Raw genomic sequence first — 22503 nt, 5'->3', positions numbered from 1 at the left:
ATCTTCCATGCTGAGATGATGAGTCTGATCTACCAAAGATATTATTGTTGCCTCCTTGTCTGTCAAGTGTGGTGGTGTTAAAGGTCAACTAATGATAAACTCCAACTCTCCTGACATGTCGTAAATGTTCTTCTCTCCAAGATGCAGTAAGTTCCTCATCATGACCAGGTTTTACACTTATTACTTTAGTTGCTCTGAAATGAAATGAATGATTAAAGATTAAAGGCGACGACGAGGACGGCTGCCTCTCCAGTAGCTGCGCAGCAATTTCTATAATTTTCTGTTTTTTATTAAAAAAAATTCTGTAATTTTTTAAATGGATACTTTTGAACATGGGGAGAATCGTCTTGTTTACTCAAGAGAGGATCTACTATCGCTGAAGTCAATGGAACGGGCTGGAGATCGCCACGAGATCCCGATCGAACTTCAGCGCCGTAACAGAGGCTGTCGGGCAGGGAAGAGGCTAAAGGCTAAGCTAACGGACAATCGGAGACGTCACAGACCAACGATCCCAACGATCACGATGGGGAACGTCAATTCACTGACGAATAAGATGGACGAGCTGTCTGCCCTCAACAACCAGCGGATCTACAGAGAGAGCAGCTTGTTGATCTTCACGGAGACGTGGCTCACTCACTGACTCCGGACTCACACGTGGATCTGCCTGGTTTCAGCTCCGTCAGAGCGGACAGAGACTCAGACGCTTGTGGGAAGCGCAGAGGAGGAGGTCTGATCATGTACGTGAATAAACGCTGGTGTAGTCCGGGACACGTTACTGTGAAGAAAGTCTCTTGTTGTCAAGATTTAGAACTGTTGGCTGTCAGCATGCGTCCATATTATCTACCGCGTGAGTTCAGTCACGTGATCGCGCTGTGTGTTTACATTCCTCCGAGCACTGCGGCTGCATCTGCCTGTGAGAAGATGCACACAATGACAGCTCGACTTCAGAATCAACATCCTGACGCGTTTATCATCATCTCTGGAGACTTTAATCATGCCGACCTGGACTCTACTCTGCCTACTTTCCATCAGGCTGTGGATTGTCCCACCAGGCATAACAGGACAATTGACCTTCTTTATTCCAACTTGAAGGACGCCTACAGAGCCAAACCTCTTCCTCCACTTGGAAGGTCCGATCATAACCTGGTCCACCTTCAGTCACAGTACATTCCTCTGGTGCAGAGACAGACTGTGACCACTAAGACAATCAGAAAGTGGACACCAGCTGTGGAGGACGCCATCAGAGACTGCTTTGAAACAACAGACTGGGATGTGCTGCTGAAGTCTCATGGTGAGGACATCGAGGGTCAGACACACTGTCTAACGGATTATTTAAATTTTTGCTTGGACGTTGTCGCCCCTACTAAGACTGTCCGCTGTTACCCTAATAATAGACCGTGGGTAACAAAGGAGGTCAAGGATGTCCTTAACAGGAAGAAAGTGGCATTCAGGAGCAGGGACAGGGACGCCATGAGGTCAGCTCAGCAGGATGTGAAGCGATGCTTGAAGGAGGCAAAGGACACGTACAGGAGGAGGTTGGAGGAGAAGCTGAGCCGAGAAGAAATAAGAGAGTCTGGGATGGTGTTAAAACCATCACTGGACACAAGACCAAGGCCTCTCTGACTGCAGTGGACACGGTGGAGGAGGCAAATGGACTGAACAACTTTTTCAACAGGTTTGAGCAGGTCACCTCACCCTCACTGCTGCCCGCCTGAGGACCTGCCCCACCTTCTTGTGCCCCCCCCAGCTCCACACAACCACTTCCCAGCTTCACCTCACTCCAGGTACAGGATGTACTTCGGAGGATTCGTCCAGGGAAGGCTGCTGGTCCTGATAAGGTGTCTGCTCGACTGCTAAAGACCTACGCTGCTGAACTAGCTGAGCCACTCCAGCATGTCTTCAACCTCAGTCTACGGCTGGGGAAAGTACCAACTCTGTGGAAGACTTCCTGTATCGTTCCAGTCCCTAAAAAGATCCGACCAAGTGTGCTGAACGATTACAGACCGGTGGCACTGACTTCGCAGCTGATGAAGACACTGGAGCGGCTGGTCCTCAAACATCTCAGGCCACAAGTCCAGCACGCGCAAGACCCCCTGCAGTTTGCCTACCAGCCAGCAGTTGGTGTGGAAGATGCCATCCTTCACCTCCTGCATCGGACCTACTCCCACTTGGATAAAGGAAGCGGTTCAGTGAGAATCCTGTTCCTGGACTTTTCTAGTGCCTTCAACACTATCCAACCCACTCTGCTGCAGGACAAACTGACTAAGATGCATGTGGACCCTGCTCTGGTCTCCTGGATTACGGACTATCTTACTGATCGACCACAGTATCTCAGGCTGAAGGATATCAAGTCTGACACTGTGGTGTGCAGTACAGGAGCACCTCAGGGGACAGTACTGGCCCCTCTCCTCTTCACCATCTACACTTCAGACTTCTGCTACAACTCAGAGCTGAGTCTCGTCCAGAAGTATGCTGACGACACTGCCATTGTTGGATGCATCAGGGACAACAGCGAAGACGAGTACAGGAGTCTGATAAGTGACTTTGTGGACTGGAGTGAGAGGAACCACTTGCAGCTGAACACCTCAAAGACCAAGGAGCTGGTCTTGGACTTCGGGAGGTCCAGGACAAAGCCACGTCCAGCGTCCATTAGAGGCGACGAGGTGGAGATAGTTGACAACTATAAGTACCTCGGTGTGTGTCTGGACAGTAAACTGGTCCTGCAACACAGACCATGTGTATAAGAAGGTTCAGAGTAGACTGTACTTTCTGAGGAGGCTTCGATCATTTAACATCTGCAAGAAGCTCCTCTGCATGTTCTACCAGTCTCTGGTGGCCAGTGTCATGTTCTATGCTGTGGTGTGTTGGTGTGGAAATGTGTCCAAGAGGAGTGTCAACAGGTTGGACAGGTTGATCAGGAGGGCTGGCTCTGTGGTTGGAATGAAGCTGGACTCACTGGTGACAGTTGCGGAGAGGAGATCATTGAACAAACTACTGTCCATCATAGATGATGACAGTCATCCTCTCAGCACTGTAATCAGTGAGCAGAGAAGCAGAATGAGTGCATGAATGCTCCTTCCCAGGTGCAAAACAAATAGACTCAGGGTTCGGGCTCTGAGGTCTGTGGATCAGAATCTACTTTTGGTTCCTCGCACACGGTTCAGGACCAGAGGAGAGAAATCCTTCCAGACTGTTGCTCCTAAGCTTTGGAACGATCTTCCTCTCTCTTTGCGCTTGATGGATCTACTGACTCCTTTAAGAAACATCTTAAGACGTTTCTATTTGTTCAGGCTTTTCCTTGATTTTCTGGAACTCCTGTGTTGTTATCAGTTTTATTTTGATCTTTAAAGTACATACTTTATTGAATATTGTTTTGATTGTTTAAGCGCTTTGTGACCCTGGTCTAGAAAAGCGCTATACAAATAAAAATTACTTACTTACTTACTTACTCATTCATTCCTCGTGCTATTAAATTGTACAATTCGGGGGCAGGAGTGGAGTGAAAGTATCTGGATGTTCTGTTCTATGTTAGTCTTTGTATCCTTTGTCTTTGTTGTTTTTCTTTGATCTATGTTCTTTATCTTTATCTTTAGACTTAGATTGTGTCATCTTGTTCTTTTTCTTTATGTTCTTGTTCTTATTTTTTTTTTTTTTATTATTTTTTATTGTTTATGAAAAATTGCTGGCTATTGGAAAAAAAACAATTTCCCAAAGGAGACCTCCTGAGGGATCAATAAAGTTTTACCTTACCTTACCTTATAATATGTAATATATACTATAAAATATAATGGCTGCATTTATGAATCACGACACAATGTGACAGAGATACTGTAACTTTATAACATATAACACGTGAAATCAATAGAGCTACAGTCTATTAGTGTTTATTCCAACCTTCATTCTGACTTGAATGACAGGAGAGGTGTGGATGTGGATAAAGGAGGACGAGGAAGGACCTGATAAGATTCTCAACCCTCTTTACATTTTTGACAAGATTTACAAGATTTTAATATAAATAATTGAATATAAAAAGAAAGATTGAATCTTGTTTTCCACCAGGGACTGATTACAGCTGGAGGAGGAGTGAAGCCATTATTACGTCATAATGGACTCTTGTAACCTCTCGTTCGCCCACATTTCAGAGCAACTAAAGTAAAAGTAAAGTGTAAAACCTGGTCATGATGAGGAACTTACTGCATCTTGGAGAGAAGAACATTTACGACATGTCAGGAGAGTTGGAGTTTATCATTAGTTGACCTTTAACACCACCACACTTGACAGACAAGGAGGCAACAAGAATATCTTTGGTAGATCAGACTCATCCTAAGTGATCAATCGGGCTTTGAATGACTTTGAAAGACTAACTCTGCAGTGCAATCTGTCACATATAGATCATAACTTCTGTTGGGTTTGTTCCGTTGAACCAAACCCTCCTCAGTATCAATGCATGGTGGTGGTGAAGAAGGCCACAGACACAGGGATGAGTTTAAGAGAAAATGCTCATTTAGCAAAATATGCAGTCTTCCATTACATATGTTGTCATAGCTCGGATTGTAGAGTGGTTGCTTGAGGTTGTGGGTTCAATCCCAGCTCCAGACGAGTTTGTGGCATTGTGTCCCCTGAGCAAGACACTTTACCCTGAGCTGGCACCATGTGTTGCAGCCTACTCCCATCAGTATGTGATTGTGTGTGTGAGTGGAGGAATGCATGACTTTGTGACCCTGGTCTAGAAAGACACTATACAAATAGACATTATTATTATTATTATTATTATTATTATTATAAGAAGAGGCAGAAAAAATACAAGAAGAAAAAAAAGAAATCCCTCCCAGATCTTCCTGTTGATGTGAAGAATGAATATGATGACGACTCCACAAATGAAGGCAGAAGATGATGGAGACAACTGTGGAGGACCAGTGTAGTAAATACTTTATTTGGAGTTGGCGTCTGAAGACACATATGAGAACTCACACTGGAGAGAAACCTTTTACCTGCTCTCAGAGTGGTAAATCTTTTAGTGAGAATGGGTGTCTAAAGATCCACATGAGGACTCACACTGGAGAAAAATCTTTCATCTGTTCGCAGTGTGGTAAGTATTTTACTCAAAGTGGGAATCTGAAGCAACATGTGAAAATGAACACTGGAGAAAAACCTTTTACCTGCTCCCAGTGTGGAAGATCTTTACTGAGCGTGGGAAACTGAAGACGCACATGAGAGTTCAGACTGGAGAAAAATGCTCACTCTGTGGTAAATATTTTGCATATGTTCATGGTCTGAAAAAACACATGAGGACTCACGCAGGAGAAAACGCTTTTACCTGTGTTCAGAAAATGTTTTACACGGAGTACGGAATTAAAGAAACACATGAGTATTCACATTAGAGAAAACCTTGTTGAAAAATTGTTCCTACTGTTGACTATAATTTTTATGAGGAGGATGTCATGACACTCACATTAGGATCTACACTGTTAAAACCCTTCATCTGCCAAGAGTATGTATAGATCAACACAAAAAAACTCTTAAGAGAAAAACCTTTCAGATGCTCTCAGCATGGAAGATATTTTACACACTGAAATCTGGAAATGAACATGAAACTAAAAAATGAAAACATTTAAATCTCATTTGTCCTCAATGTGGTGAATCTTTGACTGTGATTGCAAAACTAAACCTTTTACCTGCTCTCAGTGTGGTGAATGTAATGCACATACTCACATGTTAAATAAATCTGCTTAGATATCCACAGTGTGAGTTTACTATCATAAAGACCATCCTTTCATCCTCCACCTCATAAAATACTCATCCTCTTCCCCTTTGGCCCAAATAGTCCTAACTCCTGTGATGTACCTTAAGGAACACAGAATAATTCCTTATCCAATGTAACAAATTGGTTTGTCAAAATCCCATATATAATGTTAGCATGTGTGAACTACCTGACGACATCTTATTTGTAGAAACATAGAAAGTACAGAACGTGCCTCCAGATAACTGCAGATGCAGCTGCATTAAGTTGACTCTTCAGGGGAAACTAACTCATAAGTAAAAACACTCAAACGCAGGCTGCTGACAGTTACACCTGGTGTTGAAAATGAGCAGCTTACACAACTATGATAGTATAAGTAGAAATAATAAAGGATGAGATGACAGTCAGACATTGAGAAAAGCACATAGTTGTACGTTTGTTATTTCTCTCTTCTTGCAAGGAAAACTAAATGTCTGTACTTTATTTAGCTTTACAGTCCAAGTCAGATTTCTAACCTGATACTCTGCCTGTGGAAGGACAAAATAATGATGAACACTCGCGTCGTTCGACCACTCCTGGTCTTTATACAACAGATTTGGAAATTTTTAAAAATGACTACACAGATTGTTTTAACTACACAAATCATACAGAGATGGCCTTTATATTACATGAGCATAAAATGTTATTATGATCTAAACAGTAATTTTCTTGTGAACATGATCCCAGGATTCTTGAACTCTTTACCTTGGGAAAGGATTCCATCAGTCACCTGGAGAAGCTAGATTTGAATGCAAGGCAGTGATTATTTAATATGAATTAAACATGAAAGATTATCAGTTAATCAAGTGATTATTTGAAATGTGTGTTAAATCTAGATGATTGATTAAAGTAAAGTTGTCATATCCTTACAATATCCATATCCACATGGATTTTAAAGTCACCAGCAATAATCACTTGATCTGATTTAAGCACCAGGCTGGTCAAAACCTCAGGGAACCGAGAATATGATTCAGAATATGGACCAGGAAGATGATAGAGTCCAGCAAAAAAGAAGTGACGGACCTGATCTCAAGGTTGTTTGTTGACCATTGCCCAGGCATATTGAAGCAGCTTCAGCACAAATATCATCCGCACAAACATCCTCGACGGTATTTCAGACTCAGAAAACTGTATAGGCTTCACAGTGGACTCTGTTACATGATTTTGGAGAAATGAAGGGCTATCTTAGTTCATGTCAGAACCAGGTGTTGGGACGAAACAAAAAAGGAAATCTTGGCTCGCTCTCTCCTCAGAGGTAACTTATCTTTCTGGCAGATGCAGGACCAATTTGTCAGGTTAGAATCTGACGCTTTAAACAATAATGAGAAATTACATCTTGGTTAAAAGACACACATTTAATTGTACAATAGAATTAGAGAAAGACCAGCAGAGTTTCCAGTTCTGTTGAGGTTGAGAGTTGAGGTTGTTGTTATATCTCCATCCCAGTTTCACAAGTCGTTAATAATGTTACTTCCATGGTCTCCCTGAAACAAAAGCTTCAAACAAATGTATTACCCTCAAGGTCAGAGGTGGATCACTCTTCAGTCCAGTTCCTTGCACTGAGACATTTTAGCTTAAAACTTCAATTCAACCTTCACACATGCAACAGAAAACAATATACAATTTTATTAATGCAAAATGTGTATTTACAACATTGTCAATAACAGTTTATAATTCTGAATTAAAAATAATTCTGTATTTCTCAAGGTAAAGTATGGGAGGTGGTCCCATTATAACGTAAAAAAAAAAGGAATTAACAAGGAATAGTTGTTCTAAAGTCGAGGCGATACCTTTAGTAATATCCTGAGGCTGTGAAGGCACTACAAACAGAGGAGAGGCTTTTCTCTTTCGTGAGTTTTCATGTGTGTGTTCATATTTCCTCTCTGACTTAAAGATTTTAAAATATGTTTTTTTCAGGGCCAGTGGACAAGCAGAACAATTACCAGGCAAATTATTCTTTTCTAACTCGTGAATACTCATTTGTTTCATTAGAGCTTAACTCTGTTCAAAGGACTCATCACACTGAGAGCAGGTATACGGTCTTCATCCTGTGTGAGTTCTCATATGTGCCTTCAGATGCCCCCTCTGACTAAAAGATTTACCACACTGCGAGCAGACAAAAGGTTTTTCTCCAGTGTGAGTTCTCATGTGTCCGGTCAGGCTCTCTCTGTCATTAAATGATTTACTACACTGAGAGCAGAAAAAAGGTTTTTCTCTATTGTGAGTTCTAATGTGCATCTTCAAACTCTCTCTCCAAGTAAAACATTTATCACACTGCGAGCAGACGAAAGGTTTTTCTCCAGTATGAGTTCTCATGTGTGATCTCAAACGTTCTGCACATGCATAACAATTACCACACTGTGAGCAAATGAAAGGTTTTTCTCCAGTGTGAGTTCTCATGTGTGTCTTCAAACGTCCTCTCTCAGTAAAAGATTTACCACACTGAGAGCAGACGAAAGGTTTTTCTCCAGTGTGAATTCTCATGTGTATCTTTAAACTCCCATTCTGAGTAAAAGATGTACCACACTGAGAGCAGGTAAAAGGTTTTTCTCCAGTGTGAATTCTCATATGCATCTTCAAACTCGCTCTGTGAGTAAATGATTTACCACACTGAGAGCAGGTGAAAGATTTTTCTCCAGTGTGAGTTCTCATGTGAACCGCCAGAATATTCTTCTTTACAAAACCTTTTCCACAAATTGAACAACTTAAAGTTCCTAGAGAGCAGACTTGTGTGTGTTTAGTCAGTCCAGATTTTGAAGAACATTTCTTCCCACATCTAGAGCAGATCAGTGATTTGTGATCTTCATCTTTCTTCTCACTGACATGAACTTTTGGATTCTCCACAGAGTTTGAACCTGACTGAGTGTTACTGGTTTCTCTCCAGTCTTCACTGTCATCAGTGTCAGACTCAGAAGACAGCCCCCTCTGGTGGTCAGGATGGAGAGGTGTATGCAAGTAGCTGGCTGGTTCTGGTCCTCCACAGTTGTCTCCATCATCTTCTGCCTTCATATGTGGAGTCAAGTTGTTGGTGTCGTCGTCATATTCATTCTTCACATCAACAGGAGTGTGGAAGAACTGGGAGGCATTTTCTTCTTCATCTTGTATATTCTCCGCCTCTTCTTCTTTAATGAGTTCATGTTCTTGTTCCTCCTTAATCAGACTGAAGCTGCACTTCTGTTCCTCAACTTCTTCTTTGATCACCAGCAGCTGATGAACATCTGCAGCGACACAAACACACCTGAGTCACTGACCAATCAAATATTGATGAACTCTTGTTGGTGTTGTATCAGTAGCAAGGTATATATTTGAAATTCACAAGTCAGTGATTACATTTTACAGTTATTAAGCATCTCGTAATACTGTCATGTTATATCATTTATCACTGCTAGGAAAGTCTGATCCCGGTGTAACATCCGTGTTATCAGTCAGATTAAAAATAATCATTGGATTGTATTTTTACGTACACACAGACACTTTATTGATCCTCAAAGGAAAAACTATCCATTTATCTACATATGTTATAAGATCAGGTCTAATGGAAGAAAATTACGTTAACATAAGTTAAATATTGAGTTTAATTCTCAGCTAATTTAAAAGCTTAGAGGAAAAATGTACACATTTACACTCGTCTGAACTCCTTTATAACAGTGTGATCTATGTCAAAAAATATTTTAAAAGAACGATTATAAACTGTTAATAAAGTCTCAATTGATGTTTTAATTGCATTTTGTTTCTGATCACGAAAAGGGAAATTATTGGGATTTATTTAGAAGAAATTGCATTTTTTCACAGGAAATCTTGTAAATCTTGTCAAAACTGTAAAGAGGGTTGAGAATCTTATCAGGTCCTTCCTCGTCCTCCTTTATCCACATCCACACCTCTCCTGTCATTCAAGTCAGAATGAAGGTTGTGTTAGGATATGACAACTTTACTGTAATCTATCATCTAGATTCAACACACATTTAAATAATCACTTAAATAACTGATAATCTTTCATATTTAATTCATACTAAAATAATTATTTAAATAACTGATAATCTTTCGTATTTAATTCATATTAAAATAATCATTTAAATAACTGATAATATTTCCTATTTAGTTCATGAATTCAATCTGAAAATCTCAGTAAACTGAGAACCTGTGTGAGAACTCGCACTGAAAGACATAACAAACCAGTGAGTTGCTGGGAACTGAACAGATTCTCTCAAGAAGAAATCTGCGGTAACTCTTCACAACGACCACGTGAGGCGGCCATCTTAGGAGAAGTGTTTAGAATCACTGACCAATCCTACATGCACTGATGACTAGAGGCGTTAACCTGAATATTCATACTATCAAGATCCACCATTTTGTGAGATCATTGCGTTCTGGCATTTGACAACAATTGTAGTGGCATTATATAAAGGTTTCATATTCGTGAAAGAAATACGTTTGAAACATATTCGTTTAGTTAATTTAGTCCAACTCTTTCAAGATTACATTTTTGTCGTTCTAAGTAATTTGTAGACGGTCCCTTATCTGGTGTCTCGGCTGCGGAGGCTTTTTGACGCTTTTTTTGCACATTTTTTCCCACATTTTTTCTTCTCAAATGAGGGTTTAGTTCGCAGCTAGTGTCACAGTGATCACAATACTTTGGTTTCATTTGAATGACTCGTATACAAACGTTTCAGCGCGTAAAGACGGAACGTTAATAGCAAAGCAACTTGACTTGTGTACAAGTCTGTACGAACCTGGTTTCTTGGTCACCATCTCCAGCAGGGTTCTGTCTCTTTCTAGCTCTCGTTCATAGCAGAGAAGTTTGGAGAGAAAACTTGGCAGCAGATGATCGTCGACTGCAGTTATCAGCCGCTGCTTGAAGGAATCTTTCAAGCTTGAAAGTCTGTCCATGTTCATCCAACGTGTGATCCACGAACAAAGAAACTTCTACTGGTCAGAGAAGAAAGTGCAGAAAAGGGCGGAGTCAGTACAGGATTCACAGTGGGATGTGCTCAGAAAACGTGGGGCGCATGCGGAAAGGAAATGACGTCACAACAAGCAGGATCATGGCAGTGACCAGAGACAAATATGTCAGCGTCAGTACAGGATTAGGTTATGTTAGGTAGAACTTTATTGATCCCTCAGGAGGTCTCCTTCAGGAAATTGTTTTTTTCCAATTAGACACAGCAATACAGCAATTATTCATAAAAATAAAAATAAGAACAAAAAGAAATAAAGAGAAAGAACAAGATGATACAATCTAAGTCTAAAGATAAAGAAGATTATTATTATTCTATCGTCAAACATAATGAATACATGAGGATAGACTTCAAGTGGTGACTTTGACTAAGGGTTCGTTATTAACAAGTCATTTGTTTTATATGGAATGATTGATTCATGTCACTTTATTTGTATTCGCCAGTTACTAAGGTTACTATCAACACTCTTATTATTTTAATTCCTATTCTTTAAAAGGTTATGCAGCTATTCACATAAAAGCTTATAGTAGAAAAAAACTATGTATTTTTGACTTAATTTATAAAAAAGATTCTGTTTTGATTCATTAGTACTCAGTTACTATCTCAGTGAGTAGATGTATGTAAATTGTAATTTTCTTATATTACAGTAAGACATTAGGAGATTGATCTCTCGTGAATTGATTGCTTTTTCTTTGTCCCTTTTTTGTGAACTTGAGATAACTGAGTGGAGTTACCTGTTAAGGTAAGGTAAGGTAAGGTAAAACTTTATGTTACCAACTTAACATGGAATATAATCTGCAAATTGTCTTTCTGTGCCTGGAACTCCTTGAAAGGTTTTCCATTGAGGGGTGAAGACATTTAGTATCAAAGGGATTGCATTGTACATTTAAATCCCCCTTTTTTTTTTAAAGGCATGTTCATCGCTTTTTCGACTTCCCCGCAGACCAGCTTACAGCACGATAATGTGTAAATATCAGCTACATCAGCTGAATTGCAGCACATTTTGATGAGCACATGTGTATCTAATGTATGACAGTCAAAAGCAAGTGTGCATGAATGATTCTAACTATTCTTTTGTCATTAATGCTCAAGGAGCCAGAGGCCACACACACCACTGTCCATGTAGTTTAAAACATGCCGTTTACAAGTTGATGGACAATTTATAATTGTAATTTGTTATAATATATATATACATATATATATGTATATATATATATATATATATGTATATATATATATATATATATATGTATATATATATATATATGTATATATATATATATATAAAAGAAAAAGCGAACTATTTTCAAGTGTTGCTCTGTCTTTCTCGTTTGCCTTTAAAGGTTTCTATGGAGAATAAAAACATTAGCCACATACTGGAGGTAATGTTTCTTTAAATGTTGAAGGAATGTCTACTTCTCTGTTCATTAAAAACTTTTTTATAGGCGAAAACTTTATCTGTATGTAGCGGATCTTAGCAGGACCTTGACAGATATGATAATCCTGGAAATACAACGGACATGAACGACACCGTTCATATTAGTTCATATTAGTTCATATTAGTTCATAATAGTTCATATTAGTGCATATTAGTTCATATTAGTGCATATTAGTTCATATTAGTTCATATTAGTTCATATTAGTTCATAATAGTTCATATTAGTGCATATTAGTTCATATTAGTTCATAATAGTTCATATTAGTTCATATTAGTTCATATTAGTTCATAATAGTTCATATTAGTTCATATTAGTTCATAATAGTTCATATTAGTTCATATTAGTTCATATTAGTTCATAATAGTTCATAATAGTTCATATTAGTTCATAATAGTTCATAATAGTTCATAATAGTTCATATTAGTTCATATTAGTTCATAATAGTTCATATTAGTTCATATTAGTTCATTTAGTCTCTTGGATTATCTTTATTCACATATTTTCATTAAACTTCTTACTGCAACCGTGACTCTTCCTTTGTTATTTTTCTTTTGCATTAAAGCAATGGTTTAAAAACCACATTCAAAGCACATTTACATAAATGTCAATTTTACAATTTCCCTTTGAAAACAAACCTTTTAATCACTAATCATTTTCTCTTGTTATCATTCATTCACTTCCAACATACACCCTTCATTCTTTCATCAAGAATAATATTCCTACATGAAGGACAGTAGATGCATTAAGTGAACACTTAATAAAACAAAATGAAGACAAAACCGTAGAACATATTTATTTTTGCGCGCTTTTTCTGACCTTACACATTCATGCTAGCATGCTAGCATGCTAACATGCTAACATGCTACATACACTCCACACAACACTTTTCACACTTCATAGCACACACATGCACAATTCAGACTCACACACACACACGTCTATTTTGACATATTAAATATTACCGCACAAATGCCATGGAGCCAAAAGAAAAATATACACACAAAAGCATTGAACTACTGACGCCATTTTAGTGATGACGACGATCACGTACCGCAGAACTTTCTCTGTTCACACACATAACTATCATATCAACAATCATTCTAAGCAGTTTAAAGTAAGAGGACTTAAAGAAAGAGTTCTTAACCAACCTGGAAATACAAGGACATGAACGACACCTCAAGTCTCTTGGATCATGAGCTTCACTTGCGTGACGTATTGTCAGGAATACCTTCGCAAGTGCTGCCACCTTGTGTTTGCTGCATGTCATTGCGCATTTCTGTCTCTTACGCCCTCTTAGTGGGACTGAACAACAAAACTGAATAAAAGCAGTGACAACAAACCAAAAAGTGACAGAAGACCTTCTATAATAATATCTCAACAAAAACACTTAGTATCACATGGAGAAAAATATAAATATGTCCCGTTGTTTTCTTTGGAGTTTGTTCTTCTGCATATATTTTACAGTTAACTGAAGGAGGTTGTGCTCGGGGTTGGAGATCAGGCTTTCTGAGTCTCTCACTTGTTCTCAATTCAGAGACATCGTATCATCTGAATCTTTCCGATTCATCAAATACTACTTTAGAAATAACTGAATACTAATTTAGATAATTATTGGATAAATGATTTTCAAACAAATTTCTAGTTTGTATCGCACAGTTAGTCAAAGTTTATATTTAGATTCAATTAACCTTTTCTCTTTTAATCGAAATAGTTTAATAAGAAGATTGAATCTTGTTTTCCACCAGGGACTGATTACAGCTGGAGGAGGAGTGAAGCCATTATTACGTCATAATGGACTCTTGTAACCTCTTGTTCGCCCACATTTCAGAGCAACTAAAGTAATAAGTGTAAAACCTGGTCATGATGAGGAACTTACTGCATCTTGGAGAGAAGAACATTTACGACATGTCAGGAGAGTTGGAGTTTATCATTAGTTGACCTTTAACACCACCACACTTGACAGAAAAGGAGGTAACAATAATATCTTTGGTAGATCAGACTCATCCTAAGTGATCAATCGGGCTTTGAATGACTTTGAAAGACTAACTCTGCAGTGCAATCTGTCACATATAGATCATAACTTCTGTTGGGTTTGTTCCGTTGAACCAAACCCTCCTCAGTATCAATGCATGGTGGTGGTGAAGAAGGCCACAGACACAGGGATGAGTTTAAGAGAAAATGCTCATTTAGCAAAATATGCAGTCTTCCATTACATATGTTGTCATAGCTCGGATTGTAGAGTGGTTGCTTGAGGTTGTGGGTTCAATCCCAGCTCCAGACGAGTTTGTGGCATTGTGTCCCCTGAGCAAGACACTTTACCCTGAGCTGGCACCATGTGTTGCAGCCTACTCCCATCAGTATGTGATTGTGTGTGTGAGTGGAGGAATGCATGACTTTGTGACCCTGGTCTAGAAAGACACTATACAAATAGACATTATTATTATTATTATTATTATTATTATTATTATAAGAAGAGGCAGAAAAAATACAAGAAGAAAAAAAAGAAATCCCTCCCAGATCTTCCTGTTGATGTGAAGAATGAATATGATGACGACTCCACAAATGAAGGCAGAAGATGATGGAGACAACTGTGGAGGACCAGTGTAGTAAATACTTTATTTGGAGTTGGCGTCTGAAGACACATATGAGAACTCACACTGGAGAGAAACCTTTTACCTGCTCTCAGAGTGGTAAATCTTTTAGTGAGAATGGGTGTCTAAAGATCCACATGAGGACTCACACTGGAGAAAAATCTTTCATCTGTTCGCAGTGTGGTAAGTATTTTACTCAAAGTGGGAATCTGAAGCAACATGTGAAAATGAACACTGGAGAAAAACCTTTTACCTGCTCCCAGTGTGGAAGATCTTTACTGAGCGTGGGAAACTGAAGACGCACATGAGAGAGACTGGAGAAAAATGCTCACTCTGTGGTAAATATTTTGCATATGTTCATGGTCTGAAAAAACACATGAGGACTCACGCAGGAGAAAACGCTTTTACCTGTGTTCAGAAAATGTTTTACACGGAGTACGGAATTAAAGAAACACATGAGTATTCACATTAGAGAAAACCTTACAATTGTTCCTACTGTTGACTATAATTTAATGAGGAGGATGTCATGACACTCACATTAGGATCCACACTGTTAAAACCCTTCATCTGCCAAGAGTATGTATAGATCAACACAAAAAAACTCTTAAGAGAAAAACCTTTCAGATGCTCTCAGCATGGAAGATATTTTACACACTGAAATCTGGAAATGAACATGAAACTAAAAAATTAAAACATTTAAATCTCATTTGTCCTCAATGTGGTGAATCTTTGACTGTGATTGCAAAACTAAACCTTTTACCTGCTCTCAGTGTGGTGAATGTAATGCACATACTCACATGTTAAATAAATCTGCTTAGATATCCACAGTGTGAGTTTACTATCATAAAGACCATCCATTCATCCTCCACCTCATAAAATACTCATCCTCTTCCCCTTTGGCCCAAATAGTCCTAACTCCTGTGATGTACCTTAAGGAACACAGAATAAATCCTTATCCAATGTAACAAATTGGTTTGTCAAAATCCCATATATAATGTTAGCATGTGTGAACTACCTGACGACATCTTATTTGTAGAAACATAGAAAGTACAGAACGTGCCTCCAGATAACTGCAGACGCAGCTGCATTAAGTTGACTCTTCAGGGGAAACTAACTCATAAGTAAAAACACTCAAACGCAGGCTGCTGACAGTTACACCTGGTGTTGAAAATGAGCAGCTTACACAACTATGATAGTATAAGTAGAAATGATAAAGGATGAGATGACAGTCAGACATTGAGAAAAGCACATAGTTGTACGTTTGTTATTTATCTCTTCTTGCAAGGAAAACTAAATGTCTGAACATTATTTAGCTTTACAGTCCAAGTCAGATTTCTAACCTGATACTCTGCCTGTGGAAGGACAAAATAATGATGAACACTCCTGGACTTAATACAACAGATTTAGAAATTTAAAAAAATGACTACACAGATTTTTTTAACTACACAAATCATACAGAGATGGCCTTTATATTACATGAGCATAAAATGTTATTATGACCTAAACAGTCATTTTCTTGTGAACATGATCCCAGGATTCTTGAACTCTTCACCTTGGGAAAGGATTCCATCAGTCACCTGGAGAAGTCCCCCCCCACACCTTATTCTGACTGAGAACCATAGACTTTGATTGAAAGGCTCAGATTTCCATCCCTGTTGCTTCACAAAAGTTTGTGAAGCGCTACCTAGAGAGCTGAAGCTGAAGGTCAGATATGGTCTGTGATGAGGTCACTTAACCTACCTGTGGTGGTGAATGATCAATATTGATCATTATTGTGTCTCTGAAGTGAACTTATCAACAAGTGATCAGCGACATGGATCTGAGCAGTAAAAAAGTACATATGATGCCTTCAAACCTGTCGGGAAGTTTTCATGTTTTACCTGTAATTTTCATTCTTGATATTCAGGTAAAGGCCTCTAGTCATTTGTGCATTCAGTGATTCTAAACACTTCTCGTGCCACATGGTAGTCGTGGAAAGTTACCGGAGTTTGGTCGTCTAGAGAGAATCTGTTTATCAGTTGAATTAAGCAGATGTGTCCTTGGTTCCCAGAGACTTGCTGGCTTGCTTTTTCTTTCTCAGTGTGAGTGTCGACGTGACCTGTACTGAAGAATTTGGGTTGTTACAGTGAATAGATTTTAATGCAAGACAATGATTATTTAATATGAACTAAATATGAAAGATGATCAGTTATTAAATGATTATTTGAAATGTGTGTTAAATCTAGATGATTGGTTAAGTTTTAAGTATTAAAGTAAAGTTTTCACTGAGAACCGAGAATATGATTCAGAATATGGACCACGATCTCAAGGTTGTTTGTTGACCATTGCCCAGGCATATTCAAGCAGCTTCAGCACAAACATCCTCGACGGTATTTCAGACTCAGAAAACTGTATAGGCTTCACAGTGGACTCTGTTACATGATTTTGGAGAAATGAAGGGCTATCTTAGTTCATGTCAGGTCAGACTCAGATGTTGGGACAAAACAAAAAAGTATATCTTGGCTCGCTCTCTCCTCAGAGGTAACTTATCTTTCTGGCAGATGCAGGACCAATTTGTCAGGTTAGAATCTGACGCTTTAACAATAATGAGAAATTACATCTTGGTTAAAAGACACACGTTTAATTGTACAATAGAATTAGAGAAACACCAGCAGAGTTTCCAGTTCTGTTGAGGTTGAGAGTTGAGGTTGCTGTTATATCTCCATCCCAGTTTCACAAGTCGTTAATCATGTTACTTCCATGGTCTCCCTGAAACAAAAGCTTCAAACAAATGTATTACCCTCAAGGTCAGAGGTGGATCACTCTTCAGTCCAGTTCCTTGCACTGAGAAATCTTAGCTTAAAACTTAAATTCATCCTTCACACATGCAACAGAAAACAATATACAATTGTATTAATGCAAAATGTGGTTAAGTAAAATAATTGATAAACATATTTTAGTCAACATTTTTCCATCACTTTTATTCTGCACTGACAACAATAAATTGACATGTTGTATTTACAACATTGTCAATAACAGTTTATAATTCTGAATTAAAAATAATTCTGTATTTCTCAAGGTAAACTATGGGAGGTGGTTAAAATATGTTTTTTTCAGGGCCAGTGGACAAGCAGATCAATGACCAGGCAAATCATTATTTTCTAACTCGTGAATACTCGTTTGTTTCATTAGAGCCCAACTCTGTTCAAAGGACTTATCACTGACAGCAGGTATACGGTCTTCATCCTGTGTGAGTTCTCATATGTGCCTTCAGATTCCCACTCCGAGTAAATGATTTACCACACTGTGAGCAGGTAAAAGGTTTTTCTCCAGTGTGGGTTTTCATGTGAATCTTCAAACTCCCACTCTGAGTAAATGATTTACCACACTGTGTGCAGGTAAAAGGTTTTTCTCCAGTGTGCGTTCTCATGTGTATCTTTAACTTCCCACTCTCAGTAAAGGATTTAACACACTGTGAGCAGGAAAAAGGTTTTTCTCCAGTGTGCGTTCTTATGTGTGACTTCAAACTCCATTTCTCAGTAAAAGATTTACCACACTGAGAGCAAACAAAAGGTTTTTCTCCATTGTGAGTTCTCATGTGTTTTCTCAAACTTTGTGCACTTGCATAACAATTACCACACTGTGAGCAAATGAAAGGTTTTTCTCCAGTGTGAGTTCTCATGTGTGTCTTCAAACTCCCTTTCTCAGTAAAAGATTTACCACACAGAGAGCAGACAAAAAGTTTTTCTACATTGTGAGTTCTCATGTGTTTTCTCAAACTATCTGCCCATGCATAACAATTACCACACTGCGAGCAAATGAAAGGTTTTTCTCCAGTGTGCGTTCTCATATGTATCTTCAAACTCTCTCCATGAGTAAATGTTTTACAACACTGAGAGCAGGTAAAAGGTTTTTCTCCAGTGTGTGTTCTCATATGTGACTTCAGATGTTCACTCTGACTAAAAGATTTACCACACTGCGAGCAAATGAATGGTTTTTCTCCAGTGTGAGTTCTCATATGTATCTTCAAACCCCCTCTCTCATTAAATGATTTACCACACTGTGCGCAGTTAAATGGTTTTTCTCCAGTGTGAATTTTTACTTGAACCATCAGATTCTTCTTCTTTACAAAACCTTTTCCACAATGAGAACAACTTAAAGGTCCTAGAGAGCAGACTCTTGTGTGTTTACTTAGTCTAGGTTTTGAAGAACATTTCTTCCCACATCCAGAGCAGATCAGTGATTTGTGATCATCATCTTTCTTCTCACTGACATGAACTTTTGGATTCTCCACAGAGTTTGAACCTGACTGAGTGTTACTGGTTTCTCTCCAGTCTTCACTGTCATCAGTGTCAGATTCAGAAGACAGCCCCCTCTGGTGGTCAGGATGGAGAGGTGTATGCAAGTAGCTGGCTGGTTCTGGTCCTCCACAGTTGTCTCCATCATCTTCTGCCTTCATTTGTGGAGTCAGGTTGTTGGTGTCATCATCATATTCATTCTTCACATCTACAGGAGTGTGGAAGAACTGGGAGGCATTTTCTTCTTCATCTTGTATATTCCTCGCCTCTTCTTCTTTAATGAGTTCATGTTCATGTTCCTCCTGAATCAGACTGAAGCTGCACTTCTGTTCCTCAACTTCTTCTTTGATCACCAGCAGCTGATGAACATCTGCAGCGACACAAACACACCTGAGTCACTGACCAATCAAATATTGATGAACTCTTGTTGGTGTTGTATCAGTAGCAAGGTATATATTTGAAATTCACAAGTCAGTGATTACATTTTACAGTTATTAAGCATCTCGTAATACTGTCATGTTATATCATTTATCACTGCTAGGAAAGTCTGATCCCGGTGTAATATCTGTGTTATCAGTAAGATTAAAAATAATCATTGGATTGTATTTTTACGTACACACAGACACTTTATTGATCCTCAAAGGAAAAACTATCCATTTATCTACATATGTTATAAGATCAGGTCTAATGGAAGAAAATTACGTTAACATAAGTTAAATATTGAGTTTAATTCTCAGCTAATTTAAAAGCTTAGAGGAAAAATGTATACATTTACACTCGTCTGAACTCCTTTATAACAGTGTGATCTATGTCAAAAGATATTTTAAAAGAACGATTATAAACTGTTAATAAAGTCTCAATTGATGTTTTCATTGCATTTTGTTTCTGATCACGAAAAGGGAAATTATTGGGATTTATTTAGAAGAAATTGCATTTTTTCACAGGAAATCTTGTAAATCTTGTAAAAACTGTAAAGAGGGTTGAGAATCTTATCAGGTCCTTCCTCGTCCTCCTTTATCCACATCCACACCTCTCCTGTCATTCAAGTCAGAATGAAGGTTGTGTTAGGATATGACAACTTTACTGTAATCTATCATCTAGATTCAACACACATTTAAATGAATCACTTAAATAACTGATAATAATAATAATAATAATATTTCACATTTAATTCATATTAAAACAATCATTGCCTCTGTTTCTAAATTCACATGCACAGGTCAGATAAAAGTCTTTCTCACACTGAGAGCAAAGCAATATGCAATCTGATGAATTTCTGATGAATTCAACCTGAAAATCTCAGTAAACTGAGAACCTGTGTGAGAACTCGCACTGAAAGACATCTTTGCGTTCTGGCACTTGAAGACATCTGCGATAGATCTCTCTGCTTGCTAGCGCCGTGACCCTTGGCCTGGACTGCTGGTCTGAAGGTCGATTCGATTCCGTATTATTGTTTTCAACTCTTCTTTATTCTCTTTCCTTCATTGTTTTTCTCTTAAGTATTTGGGTTGGTTTTGGTAATAATTATCTTTTCTCTTTATTAAGTAACATTTTTTGTTGACAATAGTTATTTTACTATTATTCCTGTTTCTTTATTAAGGTATATATGTATATATGTATAGTTAATTAGTGGTATCATTTGGTTAAGAAGAAAAACAATATATATATATACAGTATATACTGTATATATATATATATACTGTATATAAAAACACACATATTTGCCTTAGTGCCCTAAAATGTATGCTCTTCTTTAAGGCAAGACTTTTGGTGTTTTGTGTATAGATAATACTTCTTATCTGAAACAAGTGTGTCATTGACTGCTTGCACATGTGTGTACGTTTGTTGATATCAGTTCCTGTTTTTGTCTCTTCTTCTACTCTCAATTTCTGATCTTTGGTGTTGTGTTTGCTGTGCTGCCCCCTGCTGGTTATCTCTTAGCTATATATTTATTTATATATATATTTATATATATAAACACACATATTTGCCTTGGTGCCCTTAAATGTATGCTCTTCTTTAAGGCAACCCTTGCCTTGACCTTAAAACGATTAAATTCAAAGCATGCATATAACAGTATTATTATTGTATCAATGCTGGTATTGTTTTTCTGCCTTAAGTGTGAGAAATGCATTTGGGGAGATGTTTCTGTGCCAGAACATCAGTTGTAATTATGAAGTTATTACACATTTTTTTTTAAATAATTGAATGGAAACATAGATTTCAAAGAGAAATTCGAAAACATAATGAGTGTAGAATGATAATATTGGTGATCTTTTTAAGTGACATACATTTACCATCAGAGTTGTAACTAGTAGGAGTTAATACAAAATGTATTGAATATTGTATGAAAATATTTCCAAAAACTGTGTTAAAATGTTAAAAAACAACAATTGTAGTGGCATTATATAAAGGTTTCGTATTCGTGAAAGAAATACGTTTGAAAAATAATTTGTAGACGGTCCCTTATCTGGTGTCTCGGCTGCGGAGGCTTTTTGACGCTTTTTTTGCACATTTTTTCTTCTCAAATGAGGGTTTAGTTCGCAGCTAGTGTCACAGTGATCACAATACTTTGGTTTCATTTGAATGACTCGTATACAAACGTTTCAGCGCGTAAAGACGGAACGTTAATAGCAAAGCAACTTGACTTGTGTACAAGTCTGTACGAACCTGGTTTCTTGGTCACCATCTCCAGCAGGGTTCTGTCTCTTTCTAGCTCTCGTTCATAGCAGAGAAGTTTGGAGAGAAAACTTGGCAGCAGATGATCGTCGACTGCAGTTATCAGCCGCTGCTTGAAGGAATCTTTCAAGCTTGAAAGTCTGTCCATGTTCATCCAACGTGTGATCCACGAACAAAGAAACTTCTACTGGTCAGAGAAGAAAGTGCAGAAAAGGGCGGAGTCAGTACAGGATTCACAGTGGGTTGTGCTCACTTCCGCATGCGGAAAGGAAATGACGTCACAATGACCGTCATTAGGCTGTGTTATTTATTAAACTAAATAAGATGCAATTTTATTCTTTTATATATTAGTTTTTTTCAAAACATTTCTTCAACTAACTTAAAACAAATGATTTAAGCGATTAATATATACTGGAAAAATTACACACAAGGAAAAAAGTAAATAAGTGTTATTTGTATATGTAAATGAATAATAAATACAAAATACATTTGTTAATGCATTAGAACCACATTACAGTATGACATTAGGAGATGGATCTCTCGTGAATTCATTGCTCTTGCTCTGTGACCCTGGTCTAGAAAAGCGCTATACAAATAAGAATTACTTACTTACTTACTTACCTTTTTTGTGAACTTGAGATAAACTCAGTGGAGTTACCTGTTACCAACTTAACATGGAATATAATGTCTTTCTGTGCCTGGAACTCCTTGAAAGGTTTTCCATTTTCCATTAGTTTCAAACAGACAAACGCCTTTTAGAAATATAACCTATTACTATTACTA

General features: G+C 38.0%; 2 protein-coding genes across 2 annotated transcripts; both read right to left on the bottom strand.

Annotated features, from left to right (window-relative positions):
• Window positions 1-7587: 7587 nt before the first annotated feature.
• On the bottom strand, window positions 7588-13376 carry LOC148081090 (uncharacterized). The gene is made up of 3 exons (XM_087788485.1): window positions 13322-13376; window positions 10510-10702; window positions 7588-8997 (listed from the first exon to the last, which is right to left on the bottom strand). The coding sequence occupies exons 1-3, from the start codon at window positions 13337-13339 to the stop codon at window positions 7823-7825; spliced, it is 1386 nt and encodes a 461-aa protein (XP_087644611.1). The 5' UTR covers window positions 13340-13376; the 3' UTR covers window positions 7588-7822.
• A 4608-nt stretch (window positions 13377-17984) lies between these two features.
• Window positions 17985-21918, bottom strand: LOC148081089 (uncharacterized). Its single transcript, XM_087788473.1, has 2 exons — window positions 21712-21918; window positions 17985-19411 (listed from the first exon to the last, which is right to left on the bottom strand). The coding sequence occupies exons 1-2, from the start codon at window positions 21872-21874 to the stop codon at window positions 17985-17987; spliced, it is 1590 nt and encodes a 529-aa protein (XP_087644599.1). The 5' UTR covers window positions 21875-21918.
• Window positions 21919-22503: the final 585 nt, after the last annotated feature.

The sequence above is a fragment of the Callionymus lyra genome, chromosome 4, assembly GCF_982586985.1.
Source record: "Callionymus lyra chromosome 4, fCalLyr1.hap1.1, whole genome shotgun sequence".
Classification (NCBI taxonomy): Eukaryota; Metazoa; Chordata; class Actinopteri; order Syngnathiformes; family Callionymidae; genus Callionymus; species Callionymus lyra.
This window is presented reverse-complemented; position numbering and strand designations above follow the sequence as displayed.

Excerpts from the sequence above, each read along its gene's own strand:
- LOC148081090 (XM_087788485.1), bottom strand. Across the intron at positions 8,998-10,509 it reads GATGGTGACCAAGAAACCAG|ATGTTCATCAGCTGCTGGTG; the intron begins GTTCGTACAGAC and ends GTGTCGCTGCAG.
- LOC148081089 (XM_087788473.1), bottom strand. The coding sequence starts at position 21,874 with ATGAACATGGACAGACTTTCAAGCTTGAAAGATTCCTTCAAGCAGCGG. Across the intron at positions 19,412-21,711 it reads GATGGTGACCAAGAAACCAG|ATGTTCATCAGCTGCTGGTG; the intron begins GTTCGTACAGAC and ends GTGTCGCTGCAG.